Source organism: Ascaphus truei, chromosome 8, assembly GCF_040206685.1.
Source record: "Ascaphus truei isolate aAscTru1 chromosome 8, aAscTru1.hap1, whole genome shotgun sequence".
Lineage (NCBI taxonomy): Eukaryota > Metazoa > Chordata > Amphibia > Anura > Ascaphidae > Ascaphus > Ascaphus truei.
In genome coordinates, this window is record NC_134490.1 from 36364617 (window position 1) to 36377662 (window position 13046).

A 13046-nucleotide genomic window follows, 5' to 3' on the forward strand; every position below is an offset into this window, starting at 1 on the left:
CAGTCTCGGATCCCGGGTGGCATTGTCTTCCTGGTTGGTTGGCTCAACGTGTCGCCACACTTCCATCAAGGAGTTCCCAAATGAGGTCACAACTCCAGGTGCGCCGGGCACCTGAGTGTGAGGAGGAGTACAGAACTCAAGGAGCTGACATTTTGGTGGCCTGAGATTTGTGGGACCGTCGTTACAGCATGCCCTGTGTGCACCCGGCCCAAGTCTCCTAGGAGTCGTCTGGCGGGTCTCCTCCGACCTCTTCCTTTTCCAGATCATCCATGGACTTCATCGTGCACCTACCCCCATCCATGGGAATGACCATAATTCTGATGGTGGATTGCTCATGAAACAGACCCATTTCGTTTCCTTAAAATCTGGACGCGGCTTCGTGGCTACAGGTCGCTGTTTATATATCCTCACCTCAGCCACACGGTTCCGTCCCGTTTGTGGCGAGCATCCGTTACACTGTGTTCCGATTTGGCCGATAGATTTTTACAGATGAAATCATACAATCAAAAAACTCATGAATATTACTATACAAAGTCATATAACACACATTTTGGGGCATATTTGAAATCAGCCTGATTTTAAATATACAACAAAATGTGAATCAATAAATACTAATGAGTGTAAATATACAACGAATTAAAGTTAATATAAAATAGTGATTTAATTAAATGTAATAACTTAATATAATTACGTGAGTGTCATCAAATAGAGTAGGATGTTTTTTAATGTTACTCTTCTGAGTTATGAGTTTGGGTAGAGGCTATTTTCCCTGGCGAACCGGGTATATAAAGGCATTTGTTCAGTTTTATTTTGCTGGCAGCCAGATAAATAAGGGACTTGTTAAGCCTTATTTAACAGGCAGAAGAATAAATAATTCATTTTGTTCAACCTAACCTTTACCCTAACATGCCAGCCTAATCCTTATAATTACAGCCTAAACCTGATATGACAGCCTAACCCTTACCCTAATCTGCCATCATAAATCCAATATGCCAGCATAACTAGGCGAGGTAGTTGGAGGGTAAATATAATTTCTGTGGTCAGCCTTTAATTCATAAATACTCAAGTAATTTGTATATTCTGTCAGATTATAAATACTCAGTGATATAGTATCACTCTAAATTGATTGTATTGCTCTGCGTGTTATTTTATTACTCAACATCTTATTATATCACTCTGCATGTTATTATATTATATCACTGCATCCTATTATATTATATGCATGTTATTATATCGCTCTGCGTGTTATTATATCACTGCATGTTATTATATCACTGCGTGGAAAGATGGTGGAGCACTGCAAAAAATAGGGCTGGAGGCAGATCAGTGAAAAATAAAATGCTTTAATGGAAATGCATGGTAGCAAAAGCTACATTAAAAGGGTCCTCTAACGCGTTTCGCGCTTTAGTAGCGCTTTATCAAAGAGTCTTTTTGAGTCTAAAGCGCTACTAAAGCGCGAAACGCGTTAGAGGACCCTTTTAATGTAGCTTTTGCTACCATGCATTTCCATTAAAGCATTTTATTTTTCACTGATCTGCCTCCAGCCCTATTTTTTGCAGTGCTCCACCATCTTTCCACGCATACTTTATCTACAAAACGGGACGGATGCACGCTTTCATGGAGCAGAAGGGGTTTACAATGTGAGTTATTTACTCTTATTTCTGAATATTGTGACTGTGACCATAGGGTATTTGCAGGGCTCCAGCCTATGGTTCAGGATACCATCCCTCTATATAGTGATTGCACTGGGAGACCCTTTATATAAGGGCTTCCATGTGATTTCATTTTGAGGGTGGTTACACTTTTTCTGTCCATGTTGGGCTTTATATGGTGAGCTATATACCCTGTCACATATATACATATTTTTTCATTGACCTACTATACCCCGGACTCCTAGGCTATATTGCCATCATTGTTCAATGCTGGATTTAGAAGCACCATACAGAGATTCATTTCTCATCCTTTGCTGCTTATTATATCACTGCATGTTATTATACCGTTCTCCATGTTATTATATCGTTCTGCATCTTATTATATTGCTCTGCATGCTAGTATATCACTCTGCGTGTTATTTCACTATGCGTGTTACTATATCACTCTGTATGCTATTATAGCTCTCCGTCTGCTATTACATATCTGCATTTTATTATATCTCTTTGCCTGTTCTTATATTGCTCTAAAGTGAAAGGGTGACAATTCGTGCTTCCAAACTATTTGCAGTCAGACTCCCTCCTCCTTCACATTGTGCCTAGCACAGGCAGGGTTAAACCTGGAATGTGACAATACTAGTCAGATCAAAGCTCCCGTTGTCAGCAGAAAATCCATCCAGGAGGTGATGTGTTCAGGAGCAAAGTGCAGAGCGAAGATGCGGGTGGGGTCCTGTGCAGGGGAACGTGTTTGGAATCCTAATAATTATCTCTCTGCACAAAATTTTAATCGCTCTGTTATTACATTGCTCTGCATGTTATTATATCTCTCTGCGTGTTATTATATTGCTCTGCGTGATATTATATCGCTCTGCATGTTATTATATCGCTTTGCATGTTATTATATCTCTCTATGTGTTATTATATCTCTCTGCGTGTTATTATATCTCTCTGCGTGTTATTATATCTCTCTGCGTGTTATTATATCTCTCTGCGTGTTATTATATCGATCTGCATGTTATTATATCGATCTGCATGTTATTATATCTCTCTGCGTGTTATTATATCGCTCTGCATGTTATTATATCACTCTGCATGTAATTATATTGGCCCATCTGTTATTATAGCGCAGGGCCACAAAGTACACAAGTCCTCTTCTACACATGTGACAATACATGTCTCCTCCCACACATATGAGATAATACATGTCTCCTCCCACACATATGATAATACATGTCCCCTTCCACACATGTAATAATACATGTCTCCTCCCACGCATATTTATTTATTTACATGTCTCCTCCCACACATATGATAATACATGTCCCCTTCCACACATGTAATAATACATGTCTCCTCCCACACATATGATAATACATGTCCCCTTCCACACGTAATAATACATGTCCCCTTCCAGACATAGCTCCTCCCTGTCCTGTGGCCCCTCCCCTCTCTGTTGTCCCTCCCGTGTATATTTGACTCCCCCCCCCCCGATTGATACGCCCCTCCACGATTGATACGCCCCTCCACGATTGATACGCCCCTCCACGATTGATACGCCCCTCCACGATTGATACACCCCTCCACGATTGATACGCCCCTCCACATTTGCCCCGTAAAGCTCCCACGTACCTTTCTCCAGCCATCAGCTTCAGGCCCCGCCTCTCTCCTGGCATTTCACTCATGCACTCTCAAACTCCGCCCCTCTCCTGGCAACTCCCTCACCACTACTATGTGCTCGTTGGCCCCGCCCCCTCATTTTACCAGCCACGCCCTCTGCCCTGACCCTTATACCCCAGCTGCGATGCCCCCTCCGTCCTTTTCCCGGTGCCCGGTCTCCAGTCTTTCCTCGCCATGTCCTCCTCGGATCGGATCTTCGCGGAGGGGGAGAGCTGTCACGCCGCCTGGAAGGATGCGGCCGCGGGATACGATGAGACGGACACTCACCTACAGATCATGGGCAAGCCTGTGATGGAGAGGTGGGAGACACCGTACATGCACAGCCTGGCAGGGGCAGCGTCAAGCAGAGGTATACAGTACTGCAGGGACACCTATATACACAGTACATACGTGTGTGTGTATACATTTGGGACTATATATATATATATATATTTGAGATATATGAAGAAGTGCAGACAAAACTCCGAAACGTTCATAATCTTTTTTTTAATTTTCTGATTAAGACCTGGAGTCTGTACTTCTCCATTCGTTATACAATATCACTATTTTTGCAGCTTGCACCCAGTCTGTTAACTCTATATATTATTTTTTTTAAATACAACGATATATTCTCGAATACTGCAGGGAGCTACAAATATACATACACACCACTTGAAGTACACATGAAGAAGAAACCTATGAGGTTTGGAAAGCCCTGTACTATAATCTCGTCTATAACGGAGTGTAATGTTGGTCCGCTAAAAGGTATCACCACCTGCAACGAATTTACACCTTGTGTACACATGGATGCAGCAGCCAGAGATACCTGTATATATTATAACATTTATATTCCCATAGTGTGTGTGAGCGAGTGATATTATATATAGAGTGCCGGGCACGCTGCTATGTGAAGAGCTGCACGTGTGTTGTATGGATCTGGTCTGTGAAGTTGGTATGTGTGGCTCAGAATAGCCTCATGCAGTGTCACATTTAGTGACAGCTGCGTGGTGGTGGGAGGTGTGGCTGGTAGAGGGGAGGAGGGGGCAAAGTTGGGACTGTAACCCTCATTTCTCCCTCTTGCTCTTTTTTTAGCTCCTCCTTGGCTCTGAAGTTACTTATTTCTGCTGACTCCATTTATGGGGCTGTCATGGGGTCGCCTGGATTTTATTCTGCTCTGAATCCCATGTGCCCCTTCTGAGCAGGGTTTATACAGGGACCAAAATATGTCCGAAGCTTATTTTATAGGGGGGGTTCAGAATAATTGTGTGTGACGTCACTAATATATAACGAGTCAGACAGAATGCAGGTCCCTAGATTCTGCTGTTGATGTTCTCTATCCCCTCTCTCTGCAGGGGGTCGCGTGCTGGAGATTGGCTTCGGCATGGCCATAGCAGCCAGTAAAGTGGAGGAGTATAACATACAGGAGCACTGGATTGTGGAGTGTAACGACGGCGTCTTTGAACGGCTGCAGGAATGGGCCAAGAAGCAACCACACAAGGTGACGTGAGAGACACCAGTCATACCAGACGTGGGCAAATTCAGATCAATTCCTGGTGTCGGATCCTTGTCACTGTGTCCTATGCACCAAGCATTAGATTGTAAACCCGGTGGTTCTGAGAATTGTGCTTGAAAAGTGCTGCACCGTGAGCGAACACAAAGAAATGCACAGTGCAGGGGGGAGAGCTGATCTCTAACCCACAGAGCTCACCGCCTGTTACTCGGGTTTAGTTGCATTTGGAGTCCCAGAGCGGTCCAGGGAGGGTTAGTGGGTGTGATGAAAGGGGGGTACAGTGGTGTTTATCAGGGGCATTTACTCAAAGGTCTCCAATTATATAGACTGAAGTATGTTACTCTAAGATGTTGGAGCATTTGTATCCCTGTTTTGCAGCTGCTGAGTGCAGCTATATTTAAATGACCATTAAATTAATATTGACATTATTGAATGTGGCTCCTATTCCATGGTGAAGGTGGCTCTGGTGGGGTCAGTGGGCGCTGGTTCTGGGGGTCAGTAAACACAGGCACTTGTTCTGGGGTGAGGCTCAGTGGGCACAGGCGCTGGTTCTGGGGTGAGGCTCAGTGGGCACAGGCGCTGGTTCTGGGGTGAGGCTCAGTGGGCACAGGTGCTGGTTCTGGGGTGAGGCTCAGTGGGCACAGGCGCTGGTTCTGGGGTGAGGCTCAGTGGGCACAGGCACTGGTTCTGGGGTGGGTGTCAGTGGGCACAGGCGCTGGTTCTGGGGTGGGTGTCAGTGTGCACAGGTGCTGGTTCTGGGGTGGGGGTCAGTGGGCACAGGCGCTGGTTCTGGGGTGGGTGTCACTGGGCACAGGTGCTGGGGTGGGGGTCAGGGGGCGCTGGTTCTGGGGTGGGGGTCAGAGGGCACAGGTGCTGGTTCTGGGGTGAGGCTCAGTGGGCACAGGCACTGGTTCTGGGGTGAGGCTCAGTGGGCACAGGCACTGGTTCTGGGGTGGGTGTCAGTGGGCACAGGCGCTGGTTCTGGGGTGGGGGTCAGGGGGCGCTGGTTCTGGGGTGGGGGTCAGGGGGCACAGGCACTGGTTCTGGGGTGAGGCTCACTGGGCACAGGCGCTGGTTCTGGGGTGAGGCTGTGGGCACAGGCGCTGGTTGTGGGGTGACGCTCAGTGGGCACAGGCGCTGGTTCTGGGGTGAGGCTCAGTGGGCACAGGCACTGGTTCTGGGGTGGGTGTCAGTGGGCACAGGCGCTGGTTCTGTGGTGGGGATCAGGGGGCACAGGCGCTGGTTCTGGGGTGGTCAGTGGGCACAGCGCTGATTCTGGGGTGGGGGTCAGTGGGCACTAGTTCTGGAGTGGGGGTCAGTGGGCACAGAAGCTGCTCAGCTGGTTCTGGTTTTGACTCTGCTTCTCCTCTGCAGATCGTGCCCATCAAGGGGCTATGGGAGGATGTGGTGCCGACATTACCAGATGGACACTTTGACGGTAAGAGGACTAAGCGCTGTGTGATGTGCCCCCCACTTTATGTAGCCCACCTGCTTACGCTGCTCTTTCTGCACAGGGATCCTATATGACACATACCCTCTGTCTGAGGACACCTGGCACACGCATCAGTTCAACTTCATCAAGGTAACATCCTATTCGTCATACAGACACTGGTGCCCTGATGGGGGTTAATAATGCAATATCCGTGAAAGCAAAAAAGTATACTGTACATGGTAAATCACTCGCTGTTAGAACTTGTTATAATAATATTGGTTCTCCTGAATTGCAGATAGTGTACACAGCGCTGCACATAGTCGCAGTCGCTGCCCAGAGACTATTAGAATCTAACACTTGGTAGCTGAGGCACAGGAAGCTGATACTGAGATTTGGACCCAGTTTTTGTTCTTGTGGCTCAGCTGCTCCTCTGCACAATGTCAGTTTTTCAGAGTTCTAATATTCAGGTCCCAGACTCTGGGAGTTGAGGCTCGGAGATATAACTGTCTCAGTGATCTCTTGTTTATTTCCACAGGCTCATGGTTACCGCCTGCTCAAACCTGGAGGAATCCTCACATACTGCAACTTGACGTCCTGGGGAGAGCTACTCAAAGCAAAGTACAACGACATAGAGAAAATGTTCCAGGTAAGAGGTCACTGCAGAACCCCCCTTCACCATGAGTAACCTGCTCTCCCTTCCCCACGCCAAAACTTACTTCCCATACTCCTGCTACACCAAGAGCACCTGCACTCACCTTTCTGTTTTCAGTAGTCCTCTGCAAAACTAGGCCTAATCGCCTGCATCCCCTTTACTATTGTCACTCAGAGCTACACTGTCTGGGTCCTGTCCGAATGACCCGCTCTAACATGCAGCTCCCGTTTCAGGAGACACAGACTCCTCACCTGCTGGAAGCCGGGTTCAAAAGTGAGAATATCAGCACCAGCGTCATGGACCTGATTCCCCCTGAGGACTGCAGATATTACGCCTTCCCTAAGATGATCACACCCTTCATTATCAAAGTTTGAGCAGCGGTGTCTGGGAGACCCACATCTTGCACAGCAGGCGGTTGGTGTCACTGATAGGTGCAGACGCTGGCTTCCCCCTCGAAGCAGCAGCGGCTGCATCAATCACAACATATGGCTAGGACTCGAGGAACTACATGTGCCTTTTTATACGTCTGCTAACCCTTTGCTGGCAGAGGCCTGTAACCTATTGCAGAGCAATAGATCTATAATAGGCAGAGCAACGCACTGCAGGTGGCGGACAATGAGGTTACGTGAATTGTTTGGTTCGATATCACTAAATAAAGATATAAAGACTGTGCTTCCTTATTGTATAATGATCATTTATTTGTAAAACGCCAACATATTCTGCAGCGCGGTACAATGGGGTTACAGAGAGATGTAAATTACATATATTGCAAGTATTCAACCCTGATTAGGGCTCAATAAAAACATTTCCATTCATTCCTCTGCGCACAAGATCCCTCATCACTTCTAACTCTTATCTTACTGTAAGTGGCCTGTGTCTCGTGAGGTGGTAAAGTCTGTGCGTCTTGGAGCCCACATCTCGCACACACCCTCAGCCAGTAGAACTTGGCTTCACTGAAGTGTTTTGTCTTTACTGATTGACTAACAATTGCACCTAAGTTTTCACAATACATTTGTTATATTTTGTCTGGACATAAGTAGAAATTTGTCTCAACCAAAATGTACCAGTGTACAGCTTGCAAACAGCACAAGATGCAAAGCAGTGTCACCGCGGGAGAGAAGGGTAACGGGTGTAACAGAAGCCTTTTATCAGCAGAATTTGAGTCTGAATCTCACAGGATAAGTCTAGTTGGAAAGAAAGGAGAAGGGGGCAAGTTTTGTGGGGAGTTGACAAATATCTGAGCTATTTACTCCACTGCAACCTCGAATTTACTACTAAATATCACTAGCAGAACTCTCCTTCCTGTCCCTGTATCAAACAGGCTGCATATTTCTCTGTAGATTCTGTGCTTTGATTAACTAAAAGACCCAGGAGTCATGTTTTCTGCTGCCTGCATGTCACTGTCATATCTCCTGAGACTTCAGTGAGTGTCTCTCGTGGTCTAACATTACAAGCAATAAGGCCAGAGGCAGAAATGTGTGTACAGTATTGTCGAGAGAGGGGATTTGGCCCGGGATTAAAGGGGTTACACCCCATTTGGCCACCCTCTACTCTCACCTGGGAAGCAAGGGATTAACTGGACTGGGGTCCAGTAATGTGGTTTTGCCTTGCTTCAGCCATCCAACGGTTTATTCCCCTGTAAAAATGTATTGTTTCTGTTCCAGTGACTGCACCACACAAACACTGGGATCCATCCGGGAGGGCAAGGGTTAATAGTTGAATAGTGCTTATAGCCCTTTGTTTAAGTTACCCTCAAAGATGCCTGCCTACTAAGGAATGCGACCAAATGTTTAGGAAGCAGCCCCCTGATCAAAGGCTCAGCCACTCTACCTGTTTGCAGGAAGCTGGAGTGGTTTGTGAGTGTTATAACTCACACTTACAAACCATAGTATCCTGCCAGACACCCCATTTGGTAGACTGGTCAAACGCCCGATTTAGGAGTGGGGCTACAGAATGAGTGACCTTATTAAATATAAGAATATTATGAGATGTCCTCGGCTGAACGTGCTAAAAGCTACATATGTGTATTCGTGGGACTGATTCGCACATAAGGATTACAGACACCTGATGTCTAGCCGGTACTAAGAGCCAGATATTAATATCTCTCTTCATTTTAGTATTACACGGTAATATTTAGTCTCATTGGGAGCGTCATGCGTGACGGAATGTATTAATATGTCTCGCGTGCCAGTAAGTAAGGTAACTGCCCTAATTGTTTATACTGGGGGCAGGAACCAAGGAACTGAGTGTTTTTAAGTGTGATACTTCACACTTACAATGGAAGCCAAAATCGGCTTCAAAGAGATTTTTTCTAGCCACCTCGGCATCTAGGGTTAAGAGATGGGTTTGAAATGGTATATAACCCAGTGTTAACCCTTACACAAATGTCTTCATGTATTGCTGTGATGTCAACATCTGAACCTGAATTATGGAAGAAATGGCCCATCCCGTATCCTGATGGCTTTTCTTGTCCAAACATTTAAGTAAGTGTCATATTTTGTCTGTTTTTTGTATATCTCGTATGTTCACCTTTTTCAAGGAATAAATGATATTTTATCATATCTAAGCCTCGTCCAGTTCAACCCAGTTTTATATTTTGGTGGTGTATTATTTCTAGCCTGTCACAAAGCTCCCGTCACAAGTATGTAACAGCAATCAATGTGACTGGAACAATAAGAGATCAACCCTGTGACACAGACAGAGCTTCCACAAGACTCATTAATGAGCACTCAGCAGGAATAAGATTAACGAAGCGCTGGAGCAAACACCACCTTCTGTTCAAATCTCTTTGTGCACTTTCTATTCCACTACAGCATTGAGCAGGGGAGTGACACACGGATGAGATAGGCCTCCCTAACATTGTCTGCTCTTCTCTCCCCCCCCCACCCACTCCACCTCTCTTAGTTCCGTTGCTTTTATATTAAGACTTTCTTTCCATTATTAGACAGTCTTTGTGGCGTGTGCTCTGAGTTCTGCAGATTCCCAGCTCCACTCTGCGGGATACATTCCTTCTCCCATGATAAGAAGCCTGTGAGCTCTCCCAGGTGTGCAGAGAGGGGGATGGGAGGGGGAGGTCAGACAGAAAAAGGAAAACATTCAGCCTTCTCCACAAACAGGCCCATTTATTGGTTTAAATGTACAGGTTCTAAGAGGGATAAGTCTGTAACCCCTTCAGGGCCATCAGAGGCTGCAAAGCAAGATTCCCCCGTACGCAAATAAAAGGAATTAACACAATATCTCAGGCTCAGACTACAGGAGAACGAGCAGAGGATACACGGTGAAGTGTCAGTGCTTTATAAATACACACACAGCATTCTCGGGAATCCCACCTGCCGTTTATTTCCGGTACCAGATGCGCAATCTCTTCTCTCGTTTAATCTTCTTCTGCAAGCTGCAGGATCCCATACAAGAGAGCCTCTGCAGTGGGGGGGCAGCCTGCAGGAACACAGTAAGGGCAAGCACAGTACAATGTGAGTGGCACAGGGAGCTTGCGCAGACAACATATACTCAGTATAATGGGACAGGCTCAGGGAAACTGTGCAGACAACATATATATACACTCCATATAATGGGGCAGGCTCAGGGAAACTGTGCAGACATGATACTCTATAACGGGTGGTTTATTGTCTGAGGAAGGGGCTATGGCCCCAAAACGTAAATGTAGTTCTGCTGATTCTATGCAGTAAAACCCAGCAGTCGCTGTATATCTTTATTTTATCTGTATAATGGGAGAGGCACATGGAGCATGTGCAGACAACACAGATACGCCAAGTATATTTGGGAGGTGGGGGATTAGAGTAGCCTTCGCAGAGACAACAGATTTGCTCAGTCTGATAAGAGGCACCCAAAGACTAAGCTAACAGCGACTTATCCAAGGTCACACAGAGCAGGGACAAAGACACCCACTTCACAGACCAGTGACAAACACAAGGCAGCTCCTTCTACAGTTTGAGTGGCTGCCAGCTAATTAGCTGTGCTGCAGATGACTTCTCTCCTGCTTGTCACTTATATATTACCTGGGACATAGATATCGACTGGGACAATTCTGTCACATCCTCTGACCACTGAGTAGGAGTAATGATAGTAACCTCCTCCGTTAGCACAGCTGTGGGACAAGCAAAGTGAACCGGGTCACACAGGCAGAGTTAGGAGGGGTCGTGTCACAGGCAGAGAGACAAGGAAGGCAGAGCCGGGTCACACAGGCAGTGGCAGGAACAGACAGCGGCGGGTCACACAGGCAGAGACACAGTCCTGCACACAAGCAGCCAGGAACTCACCTGCCCATGGAGACTACGTAACGTGGCTCTGGCATCTGGTCATACACCTGCAGGAGGCAAAATGTTTGTGTCAGTCACTTTGGGTTCAGACCCCAAACCATTCGCTCCATTACACCTCTAAGACTATAACTTGTTTGTGTCACGGTGGGGAGGAAGGTGGAACCACATGCACAAATAACAGGAATAGTCACAGTTAAATAAAATGTATTATATTGTACTTGCGTGTCAGGAATTGTATATTAGGGAAAAACAGCACTCAAGAGGTCTTGATAAATCAAAGATGTTCATGTACCGTGAGAGGATCTACCTTTTGATCCCAACCTCAACCTTTGTCAAGATATCATACTGTACTCACAACAGGGAGCAGGAGAAGCCTGTTCCTCTGCTCAGTAACAAGGTATAAAGGAAATATCCAGGGAATAAAAAAAAGCTCCTAGCTCTCACTCAGAAATGATTGATACTTCGTTGAAATCTCTATTCCCTGCCCTGCGGGGTGAGCTGCGGTGTCATGTACACTGGGTGCTTCCTGACTTTGTGCTGCTTTGATGCTTAGCGATTCTGCGGTTTGCGACTCTGTATCTGTCGCATCACACGGGCCTGTAGTGAGCAATTCACATAGGAATTGGCTTCCAGCCTCACCTTCCTGAGCGCGGGGGCCATCTTATTAGTGAGGGTTCCAGCCACGATCATCACATCCGACTGCCGGGGACTGGCACGGAAAACCACCCCGAACCTGTCCATGTCATAGCGAGGAGCTGCCATGTGCATCATCTCTACCGCGCAGCACGCCAGGCCGAAGGTCATGGGCCAGAGGGAACTCTGTGGACAAACGAGTGGCAGGTCCCTCATATTACTCAGAGGCAGGTCTCGGACACACAGGCTCCTGCTTCAACCAAGGTTTACTTGTGTTGTGCTGTGCTATATACAGGGAACACTGGGTAACAAACTAGGTCTATAAAATATTCAAGGAGCATAGAGATGCAGCGCAGACCTGGGGATCAGGCCTTACACCAGTAACCAAGAATTGGGCCAGTGCTGCCCGTTTCCTGGAGAGGACCCGCCAGAACTTACCCTGCGCGCCCAGTTCACCAGCTCGTCCAGCTTGGTGACGATGTACTCCCCTCGGTTGCTGGGCAGAGCCGTGTTCTGTGCTGTGACAGCGCTGCTCTTCTGCCGAACCAGGAAAGAGCTGAGGGACCAATGTGAGGATACAACACATTAGCCCTATTCTCTATACACCCAGTATCCTGCAGGAGTTAGGTCCTCACAATATTAATGACGAGACATTCGTAAAGATTATTATAGCAGAGGTAAATGGTAGACGGTCCTGCACATTGAAGGTGAATGTCAATGGTGGGATAAGAGGTGGGATAAGAGGTGGGATAAGAGGGACAGACAACTCTATTAGGCCTCGGGCATGGTCAGCGCACTGAGGCGCGCTGTTGCTCGGCAGTGAGCCCCTGCAGCCGCAATGAGAGCGGCTTTAGCAGGGGCTCGCTTACGCAAGCGTGCGGAAGCGTAAGTCTTATGAAAATTTAAAATTTTCGCGCCCATGGGAGCGCAGGGCCGGTCACGTGAGTGGTTCGCCCAATGAGGGCGAACCAGCTCCGTGACGTCACTGGCCCGCCCCCCGGACGGCGCGCTAACCAAGGCCAGGGAAAGCACCCGCTTTCCCTCAGCCTCATTCAGGGATTCTGTGAGAACGTATCACAGGTGCCACTTACCTGGTGACATTTTCAGCCTCGACCGTTGGCTGCAGGGCACGTGTGTGGAGAGCAGCCAGAAACCAGGTCTGGGGAAGGAAATCTCATTAAGAAGAACAGAAGAGCGCTAAAGCAGGAGGAAGGAGAGTAGCCAGGGAGGAAACTTC

At 47.1% G+C, this 13046-nt stretch overlaps 2 protein-coding genes across 2 annotated transcripts; one reads left to right on the forward strand and one right to left on the reverse strand.

The window, feature by feature from the left end:
- Positions 1-3453: 3453 nt before the first annotated feature.
- On the forward strand, positions 3454-7571 carry GAMT (guanidinoacetate N-methyltransferase). The gene is made up of 6 exons (XM_075611438.1): positions 3454-3675; positions 4658-4803; positions 6190-6253; positions 6330-6397; positions 6783-6893; positions 7133-7571. Exons 1-6 carry the CDS (start codon positions 3501-3503, stop codon positions 7271-7273), a joined length of 705 nt encoding a protein of 234 aa, XP_075467553.1. The 5' UTR covers positions 3454-3500; the 3' UTR covers positions 7274-7571.
- A 2430-nt stretch (positions 7572-10001) lies between these two features.
- NDUFS7 (NADH:ubiquinone oxidoreductase core subunit S7) lies at positions 10002-12974 on the reverse strand (the record flags this gene model as incomplete). The annotated part of the gene is given in 7 exon segments (XM_075613028.1): positions 10002-10289; positions 10291-10334; positions 10916-11004; positions 11177-11223; positions 11816-11995; positions 12248-12365; positions 12901-12974. Coding segments are annotated over 7 exon segments (606 nt in total), but the record flags the coding sequence as incomplete, so codon positions are not given.
- Positions 12975-13046: the final 72 nt, after the last annotated feature.